This window comes from Salvelinus fontinalis, chromosome 37 (genome assembly GCF_029448725.1).
Source record: "Salvelinus fontinalis isolate EN_2023a chromosome 37, ASM2944872v1, whole genome shotgun sequence".
Lineage (NCBI taxonomy): Eukaryota > Metazoa > Chordata > Actinopteri > Salmoniformes > Salmonidae > Salvelinus > Salvelinus fontinalis.
The window spans coordinates 22,265,763-22,287,721 of NC_074701.1; the positions used below are offsets into that span (position 1 = coordinate 22,265,763).

The 21,959-nt window shown below is 41.0% G+C and overlaps 1 protein-coding gene across 3 annotated transcripts in view; it reads right to left on the bottom strand.

The window, feature by feature from the left end:
* Positions 1-1,345: 1,345 nt before the first annotated feature.
* Positions 1,346-21,959, bottom strand: part of LOC129836367 (VPS10 domain-containing receptor SorCS1-like) — a 54,385-nt gene continuing 33,771 nt past the window's right edge. For 2 of the 3 annotated variants that reach the window (XM_055902427.1, XM_055902429.1), the window contains exons 13-27: positions 21,746-21,837; positions 21,205-21,312; positions 19,409-19,526; positions 18,940-19,073; positions 11,602-11,715; positions 11,295-11,466; positions 9,268-9,454; positions 8,957-9,090; positions 8,386-8,509; positions 7,786-7,898; positions 6,769-6,903; positions 4,827-4,926; positions 3,538-3,646; positions 2,254-2,408; positions 1,346-1,549 (exon numbers count right to left, since the gene is read on the bottom strand). In XM_055902427.1, coding sequence (XP_055758402.1) covers positions 1,491-1,549; positions 2,254-2,408; positions 3,538-3,646; positions 4,827-4,926; positions 6,769-6,903; positions 7,786-7,898; positions 8,386-8,509; positions 8,957-9,090; positions 9,268-9,454; positions 11,295-11,466; positions 11,602-11,715; positions 18,940-19,073; positions 19,409-19,526; positions 21,205-21,312; positions 21,746-21,837 — 1,854 coding nt within the window. In that variant the 3' untranslated portion in view covers positions 1,346-1,490. The remainder of the gene's footprint in view (positions 1,550-2,253; positions 2,409-3,537; positions 3,647-4,826; positions 4,927-6,768; positions 6,904-7,785; positions 7,899-8,385; positions 8,510-8,956; positions 9,091-9,267; positions 9,455-11,294; positions 11,467-11,601; positions 11,716-18,939; positions 19,074-19,408; positions 19,527-21,204; positions 21,313-21,745; positions 21,838-21,959) is intronic. The other variant, XM_055902428.1, reaches the window with a different exon arrangement.

Below are 21,959 nucleotides of genomic sequence, written 5' to 3' on the forward strand. Positions count from 1 at the left end.
AAGAGACAGCCAACCAACCGAAAACCGTCAGTCATCTCAGGCTAGCAGACTGTCGACAAGAAGGAATATTCTTCCATTTCTCAGTCCCAATTCGGGAAACAAGGAGATTGGAAGTGAATCTTTCCCCTACAGCATTTTGCCAAAGTAAAGAAGTTCCGATGGCAATGTGTGCAACAATACTGTAAGTTGAGTGGCAGCATCCAGAGTTAATACCATGACACATATCCAGTGTGAGAATAAACGTAAAGAAAAAAAAAGAGCATGCAAATACTGTATGTCCCTTTCTTATGTGCAAAACCTCTTGAGAAAATCCAAGCTTTGACAGACATGGAGTCTGCATGGTAAGTCCTGAACTATAACCTTCTCATGCAAGCCCCTGGAGTCTACCAGTCTCTTTCTGCAAGGACAGCGCTCCAATTTCAGTGTGGCCTCAACTTCTGATTCAGGCAGAATCCAGCAGAGCCAACCCACTGAGCACAGGCTTTCAGTTCAACGTCTAGTTTGGATTTACATTTGTTGTCAACTAACATGCATTCAACAAGAAATCAACAACAAATGACACCACAACCGCCCGTGATTGGGAGTCCCATAGTATCATTGGATTTAGGTTCAAAGTTGGGTGAAATGCCCTTACGTTGGTGACCATTTGCAAATCCAATCAGTTTTCCACGTTGATTCAACGTCATCACAATTTTTGAGTTGAAATGACGTGGAAACAGCGTTGATTCAGCCAGTGTTTGCCCAGTGGGAAAGATCTCGTCTGATATTGATATGTACTAAGTGAAAAGTTCCATCCTCTTACAACCAGCAGATATAACATAGGTTCTGTCATAACATTGTCATAAGAATGGCATAACACAGTCATAGATATGACAGGTCTCAAGTCACTGATTAAACTAGCGCATTTCTTATGGGCTGAAACCAAATTTGAGAAACAAGAGCAGAGTTTGTGCATGAATCTCAAGTTAGAACTCAGGCCAACGTGATAAAACCAAACATTCAGACATTTCTTTCACATCTCATTCAAATACAGCATTTCCATGTAGTTAGTCACTAAGTACACTTCACTTACATATCCTCCACACACCTACCACTAGAGATGAACTATAAATGGAACACTCAAATTAAATAGATTACTGTACATTACTGATTTATGTCTTGAGGTCATATACACAACTGTAACCATCTGAGTCAAATAATCTTTAGTTCAGCAATTCTGTATTTACACTATTTCCATAAACAACTTCATTGTTCTGGCAAAAATACAAGTATTTCGATCAAAAATTTCCTTTTTGAAGACGCATGTAAAAATCTGTACAGTCCCCCCCCCCTCCCCCCCCCCCCCCTGAGTCCAGGCAAAATAGTGTAAGCTGGTCTGTCCATGCATGGGTAGAAAACACCCGAGACCATCCATTGGTTCCATGACTTCAGAGTTTGCTGGAAGTAACTGCCAAAAAGATGTATTACAAGTCGGCTGTCGACTCTGAGAATTAAAACACATGGGGAGTTTCATCTGAGAGTTTGATGGCAGTGAGAGATGGCAGGTATCCTAGCCAGAGAGAAGTGACACAAGAGACAGAGCAGAAATGATATATCAGCATTAGCACACTAGCATATGTATTTTAGCATGCAAGCATATCCATCTTCGATACCAACAAATCTTGCTTGACAATGGAAAGGAGTATATCAACCACTAGAGCTCTACAGAGTCGCTTATCACCGCACTTCTACATTATTCAGGACACTCATTTATTCATAAACATAAAAATAACTGCTGTACACAATTCAATTTAATGAGGTGTATTGGCATGGTAAGGCCGTCTTACAGTACCAATGCAAACCTATGGGAACGTATCAACTTAAATGATGAACGTAAGGACATTTTCATTTCAATTCATTGATTTGATCTACCTGTGAAAACTTTTTTTTTTAAATAAGCCAAGCAATAAAAGGATAGTGCAACATGTTGGCAATTAATGTTGGCCTTGTTTCTACTTCCCCAGAGTCAGATGAACTCATGGATACCATTGGTATGTCTCTGCGTGCAGTTTGAAGGAAGTTGAAGGTGGTTTCTGGTATCATGTTAGCTGTTAGCAATGGCTCCAGAAACGACCTTCAACTGACTTCAAACTCTAAGCAGAGATATAACAATGGTATCTATGAGTTCAGCTGACTCTGGGTAAGTACTATCCCTTGGCATGAGTTATTCTTGATTACTTATCAGTAATTGCCCTTTTATGAAGGATACCTTACCTATGCCACGTGCATCTGGCCCTGGGTCCAAGTGCTCCAAAGAGGTCACCATGTTTCCCTCAGGATTTGGGACAGCAATGGACGCCACCGTAGGGATCACTTCCTGTTGTTTCTCTGACCTCTCCTCTGTGTATATGTTGATGCCAGGGATCTTCCTATAGGAAATATACATTGTACAATAGAGTTAAGAGGAACAGCAAAGGAATAGTAAATACATCGTTATCTACTTAATCCCTTCTGTAATATATCTCATAAAATATACTGTATTTACCACCAATGAGGGAAAATGGAGTAACACTCCCTGTTAAATTTTCTGATAATTCTGGGTTTCATGGGGTAGTTACAGTCCCTTTTCATTCTGGTGATAAATGTTAAACTATGTACTATCCTCATTATGTCTTGAAAGTGACAGATTCACACACTTAACATCATTTTATAGCTGCAATATTGAACTTTTTGGGCGACCCGACCAAATTCACATAGTTACATAGTGAGTTATAGATCTGTCATTGTCAATGAAAGCAAGTCTAAGAAGCTGTAGATCTGTTCTATGTGCGCTATTTCTATGCCTCCCGGTCTTAAGTTTATTTTTTGCATCTTTTACTTTCGGTTTAGCACACCAGCTTCAAACAGCTGAAAATACAATATTTTTGGTTATGGAAAATATATTTCACAGCGGTTTAGATGGCACAATGATTCTCTCTCTACCCAATGACTTCTTGTTTTGTCACATAAACTGAAATTAGGCGAGCTATTCGAATTTTAGGAAATGGTGGTGCGATTTCTGCATAATGCACCTTTAACTTGTGGGAGAGTGTGCTCTTTTGCAATGTAATGGAAGCAGAGGATACTATCCATTTCATATGGCATTGTATGTTGTCTCAGGTCTTAACTTTTCAACCATTGCTGCCATTCTGTTGAATGCCTCACCCTGACTGGCTCTATTTAGCATTTCAGAAAGGTCAACTTTCATATTGTCAGATAGATTAATATTGATAAACTGCAGAATACTGACACCCATTCAGAACTTAGAGAATTGATTAAACTGTAATTCCCAGGAATATTCAAGAGGATAGGAAAGAGATGAGTGGCTTCGAAGAAGTTCAATTGTTAGGATTACTCTAAAGATAGTTAATTATATTTTGGCTCGTTTTAGCTTTTGGATTTGAGGAGTAAGATGTACAGATGAATTTGCTGAAGGATTGGTGTGTGAGAATGGCCTGAATTGACAATATCACTCTCATTTGAATCAGCTTCATTAAAATGAAGTCCGGGATACCTTACCTTTTGAACTTGTAGATAACGAAAACTGCCAAACCCACAAATGCTACAGACACTAGCATAATGACTGCAGCACCATTGTGCCCACTCTCACTGGTGTCCACGAGAGGAGCTTGGGAAAGAATAAAGGAGAAAAAAGGATATAGACATCAGACAAAGAGAGACATACAGGGTTCAGTCTTTTACTTCTGGCATCAAACTCCCAGGTGCTGTGAGGCTTTTCACCAGGGGTGATATCTGGTCCAAGTTTTTTACATTTTCACCACCATAGTGTAACTGAATTTGACCTTAACGATCACAAACAACATGAGTTATGTCTTTCTTATATCGTTCTCATGAAGATATTGTGGCAGTAGACTTCTCTGGGTTGCTGGTTCAAATCCCAGGTGCAATATCCTGCTGTTTTGGCCTTGAGCAAAGCACTTAAAGATGCAGTCCAGGATGTTAAGCTCTCAAAAATTCGTAACATATCGTACGAATTAGAATTCGTAACATATCATATGAATTAGAATTCGTAACATATCATATGAATTAGAATTCGTAACATATCATATGAATTAGAATTTGTAACATATCATGAGAATTAGAATTTGTAAAATGTCATACAAATTGCGAAAAATAAACAAAACAAGTTTTTTGTGTGTGCAATTTGTAACATATACAAAATGGATGACGTACTATACAATTGTGTACAATTTTCAGGGGCACGTTTTGGCTCGTGAGCACTATTTTCAAAACTACTGGCTGAAATTATACAAAACCTTTGGAGCATCATATGAAAGGGATACTTCAGGATTTTGGCAATGAGGTCTTCTCTCTACTTCCCCAGAGTCAGATGAACTCTTGGATACCATTTTTATATCTACTAGCGTGCTAGCACAGAGAGGTCATTTGACTCTGGTGAAGTAGATAATGGGCCTCATTGCCAAAATTTGCTCAGGTGTATTGCTCTTTGGCTGACCCTGTGCTAACAACCTCTCAAGTGTGTGTGTGTGTGTGTGTGTGTGTGTGTGTGTGTGTGTGTGTGTGTGTGTGTGTGTGTGTGTGTGTGTGTGTGTGTGTGTGTGTGTGTGTGTGTGTTGTCTTGGGGGTGTTGAGACTGTTTCAACAAATATGAATACCTACTGAATATTATACTATATGATAGCATCATTCCAAAATGGCCAACATCCATAACTCTTAATTCTAATTACATAGTAGTAGTGTAGGTAGGACCTTATAACCTGTAACCTGTAACTGTCCTATGACCAGACATCAGACTATACTGTGAACACAGCAGCAGACTGGCTGACCTGGAGACGGTCGTGTGGGGTAAACGTTAACCTGAACCCCGGGCCGCAGAGTAAACTGGATGAGGTCTTGGTTCAGGGCACTTAGCAGGACCTGAGAAAGCTGTGGAGGAATAAAACACAGCTCTGGTTACCAGCACCATTTCACACTCATCAATATTTAAACTTCAGTCATGAATAGTAAATACTGCTTTGTTTTAAAGAAGGGCACGTGCTGATATGACATGGAAAGGCCTACTGTAATTCAATCCCTGTCGAAAGGCTGACAGACCAATCATAGCAATTGAAATCTTATCAGGAAAAGTTGCCTTATGAGGAAAGAGTGAGTGACATTTGAAAAATGTATACTGTACAACAGTATGTCGCTTTTCCAAGAATTTTTTAGCTTTGGATTTTTTTTCTGATTAATAATATGGTAGGCCACTATAAAATACATTGCCTTAAGTAACCTTCTCCTCCTTTTCTTTCCAATACTCTATGATTTCCCCTGCTTTTCACACCTAGATGAAGCAGTCATTTAACAAGAGACCAGAAAGCCTGCCCAAAGCCCATTTGAGTCCTTAGCCATGGCTCACGTATTCCATCTCGTTCTTTCTAAACTCTTCCCATTGGTTAAAATTAGACTACTCTACTCTGTATGAATAATTACTTTTTATTCTAGTGGCATATCAGGGTCAGTAAATCTATTACACATTTTAATAAGCTGCACCAGACATCACGCAAGCACTCATGCACACACGCATCGACACACAAACATGCACACACACGCCATGCCACTCACGACACAAGAAGATGTGCAACAGTGAACTAAGATGTATTACCCCATTGTCTGTAAGGTCTTGTCAGGTAATCAGACAGGCCTGTAGATAAATACATCCCCCTAATTCCCAACTCAGGGTGCCCCACCACTAGTCTCCTCACTACATGTGTCCTACTACATGATGCATCATTGTTAAATACCTATTAACTCAGTTCAAGGCTAACTGATCCACTGGAATTGTGTTTACTTGTTGCAACATATGCAAATATGTCCTATGCAAATACGTGGATCTGGGATTGTAACAGATGATGCAGAATGAAAGTGTCTGATGACGGACTGAAATGGATATCCATTTTACTATAAGCTTGAGCTGCTGAAATGGATATCCATTTTACTATAAGCTTGAGCTGCTGAAATGGATATCCATTTTACTATAAGCTTGAGCTGCTGAAATGGATATCCATTTTACTATAAGCTTGAGCTGCTGAAATGGATATCCATTTTACTATAAGCTTGAGCTGCTGAAATGTGGATGGAAACGTGGTGTGTTTTATCAGTTCTATAGAATGCCAAGAATTATAGATCTGTTAAACAATTAGAGCGCAGTGCCAACTTCTTAGTCATTCTATTCAATGTGCTTCTATTCGAAAAACAAACCCTTTGATATTGGAGTGAATGGTAAAGCATAGTGTGTATTAGAACTATCCACTTCTCATGGTTAGAATTGAGTTATGTGAAATAAATTGTGATGCAGATTACAATGCTGTATTGAGATGAATGCAGGTTTTCAAGGCTGAGGTTCTATTATTTTGATGTGAAGACATTGCCCTCTAGTGGTGGAAATGTGTCCTGAAAAGTCATTTTGTTGAGCTTATATTTCTAATAAAATAACAGTAGGCTCCACATGCACGTGTGATTAAAGCAGCAAAGAGAGAAAAACTCATTATGAGCAAATCATGACGCCACCATGATATGAATAATATAATCAAGAGGAAATGTGTTTCTACATTGTGCTGCTAGTGATGCTGATATTACTTGCTTGTATTGAATGTTGAGGTTGGCCTAACTTTGGCATGATTCAAGTAATGGAACTATGTAAATGAGAATAACAATAATAATCAAAAATAATTCATTAAAAACTCAAAATGTGGATGTGTTTGACTATGAAGCCTGGTGACACATTACCTGCTCTAAATGTGTCCCTTTTCTATTCATCGTCCCCTCTGTTGACCTTTTCTCTGGGATGATAAACAACTCTGCTGCTGTTGGCAACCCTGGGAGCACTGACACCAGAAGCTGCTCTCCATTGATCCCTGTGACCTTCAATTAAAATGTAATGAAAAATAAATACAATTCTGGGATCTCAGTTTCTTCTTTATTTACATACGGTTGTGTTATACTGTATAGCATTGCACTGTAATTAAGCATGGTAAAGGCTAAATCCACCCAGTTTTCTGCTTTAGATCTCATTTGACTAAGTACCAGTCACTGTCAAGATATAATGCACAAATCAGCCCAAACATGCAAGTTCCATTTGACAGTCTTTGGTAAAGGGCAGGCCTTTTAAGTGCATTTGCGTTGTAACCAGAGGTCCCCTGTCACTTTCCTGGTATAAAACGTGGGAATATCTGACAAGACAGAAGGTCAAAGTGAATGTTTCCCACTGTGAGGGGTATATATAGCTCAGTGTCCGTTATGTAACCCAATGCGCTTCTTGACATCCTGAGAGAGACGAAAGGGACTGACTGGAAGCATTTTTCCTTATATGGTGTACCTGTTATTTACAATAGGCCAAATACTTATAGGGAAATAACCTGATTTGTGGCACTTAGAAATGGTATACTGCTAGTAATGAAACATGAAACATTTTTGGTTCAGAGTAGAATCCTTTTCAGTTCCATATAGAACCCTCAGCAGAAATGGTTTTACATTGAACCCAAAAGGTTCTACCTGGAAGCAAAAGTGTTCTACCTGCAACCAAAAAGGGTTCTTCAAAGGGTTCTCCTATGGGGACAGCCGAAAAACCATTTAAGGTTCTAGATTTGTCTAAGAGTGTACCATTTGCTACCAAATTGTTCGCAATGCTGTTAAAATGACTTATGAATTAATCATTAGAGATCACCAATTAGTCACTGTAATCCCAGTAATTCACTGGTAAAAAGTGCAGTAGTAGCACTGTAGAATATTTAAAGAAGGACTCACTTGGACCATGGAGTCCTTGACCACTCTACTGATGTCCTGTCTCCATTCAGCCACAGCAGGATTGAAGGCATCCAGATTAGAGGAGAATGCTAAAACGTGTGACCGGAAATATTCTACAGGAAAATACAAGACATGTTAATTGCTAATGGATACTAGATAATAAGAAAGAAACTGTTAATAGATCATAAGAGATTATAAATGATTATAAACTGGGTGGTTTGAGCTCTGAATGCTGATTGGCTGACAGCTGTGGTATATCAGACCGTATACCCAGGGTAAGACAAAACATACATTTTTACTGCTCTAATTACATTGGTAACCAGTTTATAATAGCAATAAGCCACCTCGGGGTTTGTGATATATGGCCAATATACCACAGCTAAGGGCTGTATCCAGGCACTCTGCGTTGCGTCGTGTGTAAGAACAGCCCCCTCGTGCCTTATTGCTTAATTAAACATTAAACATCTATATTATTATAATGATCAAGTGGATGAACATCATAATCAATATTTTATATGACAGATCATTTACCACCTGGTTGTTAGAAACCCAGCTATAACACCTCAGTAATACAGAGAAGAGTCATTTCAAAGACCTCACCATAGACTGCAACAGTTATTTTGTCTTGAAGGACGGTGTTGCCTACTGACACTTGCACGGTGACAGTATGAGTTCCCTCCTTGTAGAAGGTGAAGGACATTCCTCCCACTAAAGTCACGACAGGCTTACAGACATAGAAATGGAATGCATAGATATTTAATACATTTCCATTTGAGTCATTCAGCAGACATGTTTATGCGGAGCGACTTAGAATTAGTGCATTGATCTTAAGCTAGCTAGGTGAGACAACCACAATGGTAGCAAGTACATTTTCCTACAATAAAGTAGTTATCAGCAAAGTCAGTGGTAGGAGGAAAAGACAAGCGCATTTTATTTGTGTCATTTTTTGGGGGGGGGGTATAGCCTTTATATGTGTATAGATGATATTATCAATGATGCCTGTAGCATGTTTGACTATGTTCGTTTTTTTGTATCACACCTCAATCTGTGTGACAATAGGTAGGTTTGTCCATACAAGACACAATATTACAATTCATACTGTAAATGAGGCGAGTAAAGTTCTGTAAATCTAAAAAGTTTGAAGATATAGTGGAAATGTTGATTGACTGACCTCGGTGTGGTTGTTGAACCACCAGTAGTAGGTGACTGTTCCAACGTAACTTGGCTTTAGGACTGTTGACAGATTCACTGCTTTATTCCTAACAACCACAGAGGGAGCTGAAAGCTGCACTTGCTCAAGTGTACCTACAACACCAAACAACAACAGAAAATGTGTTTTCTTTCATGGAATTGTAGTGTTTTCCTACCGCAGACACACCATTTACAGAAAGTTATTTTCAGGTAGAAATGCTGCAAAGAGCACCTGTACTGTAACTCCACAGCAAAGTAATTCTATCCGTCATTCATTTTTGTTTCACTTACAGGTAACATGTAGGTATAGTAAGACTCTCTCAGAGCCCAGGCTGTTGAGTGCCATGGCAGCCACTTGGTAAATGCCGACTTTACTGTAGGTATGTTTGACCCCATCTTCTATGGAGCTGATGTTAGCGTAGGATATGGCCGTCCCATCTCCAAAGTCCACTGTTATACTTGTTGTGGAGCCATCACCCTACCAATGGAAACGCATGTTTATGGCCAGATACAGTGTGCATATTTAACATAATCATTTAAATGCACTATTTACAGTATATTGATTTCTATACCCTACACATATTCTACCTGTAGCAATACATTGTTATACAGATGTAGGATCTTCATTTCAGCCAGTTTGCTACAGCAGGAAAATATTCATGCAGGAACAGGAAATGTGAATTATTAGTTGGATCATAATTAATGGTCATTTTTGGGAAAATCGAGTTTGAAATTTCAAGGTGGAAATTACAAACTTCAGAAGCCTTTTTAAATCTCAAATGCATTACAAGTTTAAATGTCCTGCATTGCAGGAAAGTTCTCCTGCAACAGGCAGATCATATTAAGATCCTACATCTGTACAGTATGTAATAACTGTTGTATGACAATGGCTACAAGTGTTACACAACAAACATCAAGGCTCTTAGATAAGGCCTATGAACCAACAAAATGTAAAACATGATGAACTGCTGCTCATCTCAATCCATTGGTCGACGAATGAGTGTAGATCAATGTGAACGTAAATGTATTTTGTGCAAATGCAAATTTGTTTACAACCCTGTTAGTGAGCATTTGTCCTTTACCAAGATAATCCATCCACCTGACAGGTATGGCATATCAAGAAGCTGATTAAACAGCATGATCATTACACAGGTGCACCTTGTGCTTGGGACATTAAAAGGCCACTCTAAAATGTGCAGTTTTGTCACACAATACAATGACACAGATGTTTCAAGTTTTGAGCGAGCATGCAATTGGCATGCTGACAGCAGGAATGTCCACCAGAGCTGTTGCCAGAGAATTTAATGTACATTGCTCTACTATAAGCCGCCTCCAACGTCGTTGTAGAGAATTTGGCAGTACGTTCCACCAGCCTCACTACCGCAGACCGTGGTGTCATGTGGACGTGCAGTTTGCTGTTGTCAAAGTTGTGAACACAGTGCCCCATGGTGGATGTGGGGTTATGGTACGGGCAGGCATAAACTACGGACAACGAACACAATCACATTTTAGCGATGGCAATTTGAATGCACAGAGATACCGTCACGAGATCCTGAGGCCCGTTATCGTGCCATTCATCCGCCGCCATCACCTCATGTTTCAGCATGATAATGCACAGTCCCATGTCGCAAGCATCTGTACACAATTCCTGGAAGCAGAAAGTGTCCCAGTTCTTCCATGGCCTGCCTACTCGCAAGACATGTCACCCATTGAGCATGTTTGGGATGCTCTGGATCGACATGTACGACAGTGTTTACCAGTTTTCGCCAATATCCAGCAACCTTGCACAGCCATTGAAGAGGAGTGGGACAACATTCAACAGGCCACAAACAACAACCTGATCAACTCTATGCGAAGGAGACGTTTTGCGCTGCATGAAGTAAATGGTGGTCACACCAGACACTGACTTTTTTTCTGATCCACACCCCTACCTTTTTTTGTTACGGTATCTGTGACCAACAGATGCATATCTGTATTCCCAGTCATGTAAAATCCATAGATTAGGGCCTAATGAATTTATTTCAATTGACTGACTACCACATATGAACTGTAACTCAGTAACATTTTTGACATTGTTGCGTGTTGCGTTTATATTTTTGTTCAGTATAGAACCTAAAAGGGTTCTTTGGCTGTTCCCATAGGAGAACATTTGAAGAACCATTTTTGGTTCTTTCTACATGGAAACTAAAAGGGTTCTACCTGGAACCAAAAAGGGTTCTCCTATTGGAACAGCTGAAGAAGCCTCTTGGAACCTTTCTTCTATGAGTGTAGCTTTCAATAGTTTGATAAGATCTCTAAGAAATATGCCAGACCATTACCTCCTCCAGAAACACCAGGAAGGTCACGTTGTCCTCCAGGGTGGCTGTGAGTGTTCCCTCACTGGTGACCAGCTGCAGACCTCTGGGGGCCTGGTGGGGACACCTCTGTCTCCTAAGGCGGTACTTCCCAAGGGTTCCCACAGTGCAGTTATTGGACAGAGCCTTACGGTATCTGCAACATACACACATACAGACATAAATAACTAAACAACCTGTACTCCACCTTAAATACATATGAAGAAATAAAACACGGAAATACTCTGTCTACTTCACTGAATTACTTTAAATGGAGAAGGATTTACCATACCCTGTAGTGTTTAGGAAGCTGTCCCCGGTGGTGCAGTCTCTGGACACGGAGGATGGAACAAACCAGAAGGCAGCAGTGCATCCTCCATCACTCTGCCTCTCAAAGCCATAATCACTGTTTGGGGTGGGTGAGAAAAATCAATAGGCTACAGGTCGAGGTCAGTAATATGGATGAACTATAGAAAGTGGATGTCTGTTTTCAAGGTTCATTTGTTTTATTTCCTTGATTTTTAACACCAATCATTACTTAGCTTGATATACTATTCTGTTTGACGTGTTCGACATCAATATCACCATTAGAAATTAAAATGTCTAAATACACTACATGAAAAAGTATGTGGCCACCTGCTCGTCAAACATCTCATTGCAAAATCATGGGCATTAACATGGAGATGGTCCTCCCTTTGCTGATATAACAGCCTCCACTCTTCTGGGAAGACTCTCCACTAGATGTTGGAACATTGCCGCGGGGATATGCTTCAATTCAGCCACAAGAGCATTAGTGATGTCAGGCACTGATGTTGGGCGATTAGGCCTTGCTTGCAGTCGGCGTTCCAATTCATCCCAAGTGTGTTCGATGGGGTTGATGTCAGAGCTCTGTGCAGGCCAGTCAAATTCTTCCACACCGATCTCAACAAACCATTTCTGTATGGACCTCGCTTTGTGCATGGGGGAATTGTAGTGTTCTATTGGCAACGCCAAACCCAGATTCATCTGTCGAACTGCCAGATGGTGAAGCGTGACTCATCACTCTAGAGAACCCGTTTCCACTGCTCCAGAGTCCAATGGCGGCGAGCTTTACACCACTTCAGCCGACACTTGGCATTGTGCATGGTGAACTTAGGCTTGTGTGCGGCTGCTCGGCCACGGAAGCCTATTTCATGAAGCTCCCGACGAACACTTGTTGTGCTGACTTTGCTTCCAGAGGCAGTTTGGAAGTCGGTAGTGAGTGTTACAACTGAAGACAGATGATTTTTACACGCTACGCGCTACAGCACTCGGCGGTCCCGTTCTGTGAGCTTGTGTGGCCTACCACTTCGCAGCTGAGCTGTTGTTGCTCCTAGACATTTCTGAGTCACTGAGTCACAGTAAGGCCATGCCACTGCCAATGTTTGTCTATGGAGATTGCATGGCTGTGTGCCCGATTTTATACACCTGTCAGCAACAGGGGTGGCTGAAATAGCCGAATCCACCAACTTTTGAACAGTATATATAGTGTATGTTTACTGGCTTTGGAACTTATATAAACAAATATCGTATAAACTTGATTGATGGGCAGATGTCAGTGAACCTTTCAAAGTATGTTAGCTGGAATTAAAAGGTATGCTCCAGTAAACAAATGACAGCATATTGATGAGTGGAGTGCATACCCTTCATTAAGACCCACAAACACACACACACACACACACACACAAAACACACACACATAGACCTCTTCAAATACTGACATTCAAGCACACTCAACATCCTGAGACCTTTCTACATGCATACGCCTCCCCTATTTGGTGGGTGGAATGGATTCTACTTTACGGAGTATGAGCTCACTGAGACCATCATCAGGTAATAACACAGGAGGTGCATTGTTTGTATCAGAAAACCTGTTTATACCTGGAGCTAAATGCGTCCTGGTCTTGTCCTTATCTTGTCTGTTTACACTTACACTGAGTGAACAAAACATTAAGAACACCTGCTCTTTCCATGACAGACTGACCAAGTGAATCCAGGTGAACGTTACATGAATATCTTATTGATGTAACTTGTTAAATATACACTTCAATCAGTATAGATGAAGGGGAAGAAACAAGTAATTAATTACAGATTTTTTGAGATATGGATTGTGTATGTGAGCCGATCAGAGGATAAATGGGCAAGACAAAAGAGTATGTCAAGAGTGTGTCATGAACTGCAACGCTGCTGGGTTTTTCAAACTCAAAAGCTTACCATTTGTATCAAGATTGTCCAAAACCCAAGGGACTTCCAGCCAACTTGACACAACTGTGGGAAGCATTGGAGTCAAAATGGGCCAACATCCCTGTGGAATGCTTTTGACACCTTGTAGAGTCCATGCCCCGGTGAATTGAGGCACAATCAGAATGCGGACAAGATCAGGACTAAGGACGCATGGTAGCACCAAGTGTAAACGGGGCTACTGTACACATAAAGTGGTCCTCGACTCCACTCCACTCCCTTTTAGATTATACGGTTATTCAGACCCCTTGACTTTTTCCAAATGTTGTTACATTACAGCCTTATTCTATTTTCCTCATCATTCTATACACACAATACCTCATAATGACAAAGCAAAATCGTAATTTTAGTTTTTTTGCTATTTTTGCTATTTTTTAATAATGGAAATATTGCATTTACATAAGTATTCAGACCCTTTACTCAGTAGTTTGTTGAAGCACCTTTGGCGGCAATTACAGCATAGATTCTTCTTGGGTATGACACTACAAGCTTGGCACACGTGTAGGCCTCCCGGGTGGCGCAGTGGTCTAGGGCACTGCATCGCAGTGCTAGCTGCGCCACCAGAGTCTCTGGGTTCGCGCCCAGGCTCTGTTGCAGCCGGCCGCAACCGGGAGGTCCGTGGGGCGACGCATAATTGGCATAGCGTCGTCCGGGTTAGGGAGGGTTTGGCCGGTAGGGATATCCTTGTCTCAGTATGTAAAAAATGTAATGAAATGTAAAAAAAAATAATAATAAAATGTATGCACTCTACTGTAAGTCGCTCTGGATAAGAGCGTCTGCTAAATGACTAAAATGTAAATGTAAAATGTATTTGGGGAGTTTACCCCAGTCTGAGGACCTGAGCGCTCTGGAGCAGGTTTTTATCAAGGATCTCTCTGTACTTTGCTCTGTTCATCTTTTCCTCGATCCTGACTAGTCTTCCAGTCCCTGCCACTGAAAAACATCTCCACTGCATGATGCTCCCATCAACATGCTTCACCTTAGGGAGGGTGCCAGGTTTCCTCCAGATGTGACACTTGGCATTCAGGCCAGGCCAAAGAGTTCAATCTTGGTTTCATCAGACCAAAGAATCTTGTTTCTCATGGTCTGAGAGTCTTTAGGCAAACTCCAAGCGGGCTGTCATGTAACTTTTACTGAGGAATGGCTTCCGTCTGGCCACTCTACCATATAGGCCTGATTGGAGGAGTGCTGCAGAGATGGTTGTATTTCTGGAAGGTGCTCCCATCTCCACAGACAAACTTTAGAGTTCTGTCAGAGTGACCATCAGGTTCTTGGTAAACTCCCTGACCAAGGCCCTTCTCCCCCGATTGCTCAGTTTGCCCAGGAGGCCAGCTCTAGGAAGAGCCTTGGTGGTTCCAAACTTCTTCCATTTAAGGATGATGGAGGCCACTACGTTCTTGGGGACCTTCAATGCTGCTGAAATGTTTTGGTACCCTTCCCCAGATCTGTGCCTTGACACAATGCTGTCTCTGAACTCTACAGACAATTCCTACAACCTCATGGCTTGGTTTTTGCACTGACATTCACTGTCAACTGTGGGACCTTACATAGACAGGTGTGTGCCTTTCCAAATCATGTCAAATTCAATTTACCACAGGTGGACTTCAATCAAGTTGAAGAAACATCTCAAGGATGATCAATGGAAACAGGATGCACCTGAGCTCAATTTCGAATCTCATAGCAAAGGGTCTGAATACTTATGTAAATAAGGTATTTCTGTTTTTTATGTTTAATAAATTTGCTAACATTTCTAAAAACATGTTTTTGCTTTGTCATTATGATGTATTTTGTGTAGATTGCTGAGGATTTTTCTATTTAATCCATTTTAAAATAAGGCTGTAACTTAACAAAATGTGGAACAAGTCAAGGGGTCTGAATACTTTCCGAAGGCACTGTAATGAAGGAAGTCACAAACTTCCAGTGTTTACTCTTCAGCTCGCGACCTGCTGCTGTGGACAGAAATCTGTCTCTGGTGAGTACAGCATATGTTCCTTAAAGATTACTGATGAAGTTGTTATTCATTTGGTCCTATTTTCGTCATTATACAGCATTTATGCAGCTCATTTTTATGCCATCTCTGTTACTATTATTAGATACATTTTTACTGCCATTATTAGCTGATTAGCGTCAGTGGCGTTATTTCAGCTAAGCCTAGGGTATGGCATTCTTTGGAAATTGAAGCTAATTTACTGCATTTCTACACATTTTAAAAACCTAAAATGCTATTTGGAGAACAGCGAAAACAAAACTGACCCCAGCCATTACTTATATCACGGCAATATTAGGTTTAAAGGTCTGTGGAATGGCATATACAATGAATGTGTTAGCGCGTAGTGACAGAGTAGGCCTAATCAGGGTTTATATCAGGGTTTCCCAACCCTCTCCTTGGCCCCCCCAGACGTTTCAAATGTTTGATTTAATCCTAAACTGGCACACCAAATTCAATTAGTCAACTAACCATCAAACCTTTGACGAAATGTATTCAGATGTGCCAGTTTAAGGTTAAAACAAAAATGTGAAATGTCTGGGGAGGCCCCGAGGAGAGGGTTGTGAGTCTGCTGGGTGGGGCGTTATACGTTCCTAAATTCATTGGATTCCTATGTCCTTTCTATAATATCTCAGGCAATGGCACCATGCAATGCACCCTGGACTAAAAAGACAGACAAATAGGAAAAATGTGCTATACCCTCTGTTAAATTGCACTATTCTCAAGGTATGAATATCACAAAAATATGATCAATGGCTCATTCGAGAGAAGACAACCTCCCGAGTTATGACATCGGCCAGTATTGAAATCTGACATTTATGATAGAAGTTTTCGCGACCTAAAAGTTGTATTCCTATTGACCTCCAGTGTAGTGAGAGCGACTTTATCACAGTGCTACGTCATACCGGGCAGATTTTTGCCTGCTTGAACACCAATAACTCAGATACACATGAAAACATGAAATGACCCAGGGAATCAATAGAACATAACTCAGAAATGCACAAAAACAATATAACATTCAAAATGGGTGAACCTTTCCTTTAAGGCCAAGTTCAAATCTCAACATCAAAATCAAAACAATTAGCGCACTGCCTAAACGGCTGATCGGCAAAGCAAACTGTTTGCACTGTCTCTGCTCACTGCTTTCTTAAAGTATTAGAAAGGCACAGGCTGGCAGCTTCTCTCTGAGCGATGCTCCGCATGGTCCTAAAGCCAGCATCCAATACGCTAAACAGACGTTGAATTTTGATCGGGATTGGAACAAATTTAAACTGCTTTTTTTGAAGCCTCCTTTTACATTTTTGGTCTTGAGTTGACTGCCATACCCTGCCATACTCAACTGATGCCCCTGTTTAGCTTCATCTTGCTAGCTATCTGTATCTCATTTGAGTCATTTGTATTATTGGGAACTGTTTATCTTGTCTGTTATTACTAATTAGTGTCTTATTCTAACCTGTCATGTATTGATACCATTCTTGTTTATTTTTTCCTGACACACAGTATGGATATGGAGCTTGTATAGATAAAACACAGTTTAATTGGATAATCACGGCTGAATGATATGGCAAAGACGTCTGAACATTTACGTTAACCTGCAAGGTTATAGAGCTTTATTAACTGAGGAACTGCTAACGCTCTCTTACACAATCTACATATCTACAGATGTAGGATCTTAATTTGATCCCTCTTTTGTTACTGAAATGCAAACTTGTAGTGTATTTGATTTTTAAAAAGGCTTTTAAAGTTTGTAATTTACACTTTGACATTTCAGACTTGATTTACCCTAACAAAAAATGTATCAACCCCTACAAAAATACACCTGACTGACTACGCAGTTGAATAGCTCGCTCCCCAAGATCAATGCCTAGCCTCAACACAGGCACTGCTCTGACAAGGACGATGGAGTAGTCGAGCAGATATACTAACAAAGAGCAGTGTGCCCAGCTCCAGATCTAGTGCCCACTCGGTGAGCCAATTCCCAGGCCTTTCTAACCTCCAAGCAGCTATGTTGGAGGAGAAAATAAAGCTCATGGAGCGTCAGCTGGATGAAAATTACAGTGCCGACATGGATTGTGAAGGTTTAGACTCCCAGGCCAGAAAAGCTCAGCAGGAAAGGGAACAAAATCTGCGGCTACAGGAGAAAGCATAAATAAAATAGAGAATGAGCTGGAGCTATTCAAGCTCACCACATCTTTCCTTAACGATGAAGAGGAAGATGATGATACCTCCAGGAGCACCTCCCCAGCACTATCTGACGGGTCCCTCCGCACACCTTGTGACACCTTTGTGCCTTTCCCACAGGCAGAACAGGCACCACAGGCAGCACAGGCACCTCAGGCAGAACAGGCACCACAGGTAGCACAGCGAGACAGCAACCTTGAGGAAAGTTGAGCCTACGTTGACTCACCTCCACTTCTCCCTGTCTATCCATGGTACCCTGGACCAGCAACTGGTTACTCACCCCGCTCCAGCATGGTTCCGCAACCTGCCCCACGACCTGGTATGAAACAGCTAATTGCCTCATTATACAACATCTCAAAGTCATCGTTGCCCCATTTGGAGAGCGTAAGAGAGAGTGACTCAGAACAGCTACGAGCTCAGATTTGTTTCCCATGTCAACCCGCTCTTGAGCAAGATGCCACAAGACTACCAAGATTAATTTGTGGATTACAGTTTTGACCACGGTGTCGGACAGGCCAAATGTACGCTTTACCTGACTTGACAGCCAGGATCCAGAAGAAGTCCAAGGCTAAGCATATATCAAGCAGAGATGTGGCCCTCTACCAATGTGACAGTTAAGAATGACCAACGTGCCTCCACTAGACCAAAGGAGAGAGCCGCTTCAATCCTTAACATCAGTGAATATCCAAGCTCCTAGGAGCCTGCTCAAGCCAAGACCCCTTCCAAACCCTAGCTATTCTCTCATCACTGTGACAACACATAACAAAATCTCAACTCATGTCCAGAGTTCAGGAAGTTCAGCACAGGACAGATCGTTAAATGGATAAAGGATAAACAACGGTGCTGGAAATGTGGACAACCCCATAAACCTGATGCTTGCACCCTCGAACAAACCAGCCATGCAACTAGCAGCAGCTAACGATCTTTCACGATTCCTTCCAGCAAAACCAGAAGAGCGTTCTTATGGAGAGTGTCCCTACTACAAATATGTACCTGGACAGACCCAACAGATCACAGAAATGTATGATGAAGGTTGTGAAACTTCTCCTTCACAATGGAGATAAATGGTTACAAACAGTCTGCAATTGTGTTATTGTGCTCCAATGGTGCCTTTTTAAATTGCAGCTAAAAGGATTAATAAAGACTGTAGTGAATTGAATTGAATGTTAAATAAGCGACAGTAGCAGGCAGTAGGCTCCTCACCACTCAAAGTCAGCCTCAGTGCATGGACAGGAGTCTGACATATGGGAGATGTACTGATCTTTGGTTTTGACACATCTGGCGTCGGGCTTCAGATTCTGGAAGATTCTCTTCACTCCCATGATGCAGACTTTACCCTGTGAGAAATAATGCATTATTTGAATAATTAACTAAAACATTTCAGAATTTACTTTATTTTTTATTTATCGGCTTCAAAGGAAAGACACTGATTGATGGAGTTAAAAAATTCATTACAGTACATGAAAATGTGTATAACTTAAACTTTGTTATCTGGAAGTTAATACACAGAAAATAGCCATAATATTCAGACAAATTTGAGATAGACTATTGGGTGAGATAGGACATGTTTATCTTCATTGTGTCCATGTAGAAGAATAAGCTTGAGCAGATGTATTCCATCGAACCAAGGTCCCCAAAGCCATTATAAATGTATCAAAATGGTTGCTCTTACGTCATTGTGTAACTGCCAGGTCTGATAGTCGTCTGTGGTGCACCTTCTGTTGAATATGGGCCTGAAGTCAATCTTGACGAGCTGCCATTCAGAACGATGGCTGAAATGGCCAAATATTCTGCAAACACAAAAAGTCAGGCATGAGAAAAAAGGGAGGAAAAAAGGGTTATTAGCAAAAAACTATTTTTTAGCATACAGTCATGGCCAAAAGTTTGGAGAATGACACAAATATTAATTTTCACAAAGTTTGCTGCTTCAGTGTCTTTAGATATTTTTTGTCAGATGTTACTATGGAATACTGAAGTATAATTACAAGCATTTAATACGTGTCAAAGGCTTTTATTGACAAGTACATGAAGTTGATGCAAAGAGTCAATATTTGCAGTGTTGACCCTTCTTTTTCAAGACCTCTGCAATCCGCCCTGGCATGCTGTCAATTAACTTCTGGGCCACATCCTGACTGATGGCAGCCCATTCTTGCATAATCAATGCTTGGAGTTTGTCAGAATTTGTGGGGTTTTGTTTGTCCACCCGCCTCTTGAGGATTGACCACAAGTTCTCAATGGGAAAGGCATTGTTCGTCACCAAACTGTTCCTGGATGGTTGGGAGAAGTTGCTCTCGGAGGATGTGTTGGTACCATTCTTTATTCATGGCTGTACTCTTAGGAAAATTGTGAGTGAGCCCAATCCCTTGGCTGAGATGCAACCCCACACATGAATAGTCTTAGGATGCTTTACTGTTGGCAAGACACAGGACTGATGGTAGCGCTCAACTTGTCTTCTCCGGAGAAGCTTTTTTCCGGATGCCCCAAACAATCGGAAAGGGGATTGACTTTACCCCAGTCCTCAGCAGTCCAATCCCTGTACCTTTTGCAGAATATCAGTCTGTCCCTGATGTTTTTCCTGGAGAGAAGTGGCTTCTTTGCTGCCCTTCTTGACACCAGGCCATCCTCCAAAAGTCTTTGCCTCACTGTGCATGCAGATGCATTCACATCTGCCTGCTGCCATTCCTGAGCAAGCTCTGTACTGGTGGTGCTCCGATCCTGCAGCTGAATCAACTTTAGGAGACAGTCCTGGCACTTGCTGGACTTTCTTGGGCGCCTTGAAGCCTTCTTCACAACAATTGAACCGCTCTCCTTGAAGTTCTTGATGATCCGATAAATGGTTGATTTAGGTGCAATCTTATTGGCAGCAATATCCTTGCCTGTGAAGCCCTTTTTATGCAAAGCAATGATGACAGCACGTGTTTCCTTGCAGGTAACCATGATTGACAGAGGAAGAACACTGATTCCATGCACCACCCTTCTTTTGAAGCTTCCAGTCTGTTATTCGAACTCAATCAGCATGACAGAGTGATCTCCAGCCTTGTCCTCGTCAACCCTCACACCTGTGTTAACGAGAGAATCACTGACATGATGTCAGCTAGTCCTTTTTTGGCAGGGCTGAAATGCAGTGGAAATGTTTTTTGGGGATTCAGTTAATTTGCATGGCAAAGAGGGACTTTGCAATTGATTGCAATTCATCTGATCACTCTTCATAACATTCTGGAGTATATGCAAATTGACATCATACAAACTGAGGCAGCAGACTTTGTGAAAATGTATATTTGCGTCATTCTCAAAACTTTTGGCCACGACTGTAGAAGTGCAAGTAAAAAAGGAGCTGGGCACAAGGGATGTTTGTGATTACAAAGAGAAAATAGAAACAAACTTTTTTTCTTCTCCAAGCATCCAATAAACTTTCAGTGCATTGCATAATACATACTATATCCATATGGCATTTGTTTTGATTCTTACGTCATGATGAGGGTGTCCTCCCCTGGCTCTCCTAAGACTCCGTCTACATAGAGAGGAGAGGAGGTAAAGCTGAATTTCTTCCAGTGTCTTCCCTCATCAAAACTCAACCTGGATGGAGAAACAACATGTTGTCTCTCATACATGTGGATCCCTCACTGTGCATAGAATTATACTGTAATGCATAGATTATACTGTAATTCATTTGATCACCCTGTTGCAGGAGAACATTTCTGCAATGCAGTGTATTTGAGGTTTAAAAAGGCTTCTGAAGTTTGTAATTTCCATTTAGACATTTCTGACTTGATATTCCCTTACGGAAAATGTATCAATCCCTACAAAAAAATGTCAGTTCAGTACAATCCACATAATAATTCACATTTCATGTTGCTGCAGGATGATTTTCCTGCTGTAGTAAACTGGCTCAAATTAAGATCCAACATCTGTACATAATACAGTCCATAAAACATTTAAATAGACAAACGTAAATCAATGTTGATAATTTAACAGTGTGCACGAAGTTGAATGTTAAAGGAAACAATACCAAATGTGTCTGATGGGGAGAGGTGTGTGTCGAATGGCCACTAGGGCACCGCCTTGGTTAAGAAAGAGGATGCTATGCTCCTCCTCAAATACCTACAAACAGGGACAGGATTTCATCACATTTTCACAGAGGTCAGAGATGTACATAACCTTCATTTACACTTTTGATGAGTAATATACCATAATATTTCATGACTATACTGCTATTCTACTAT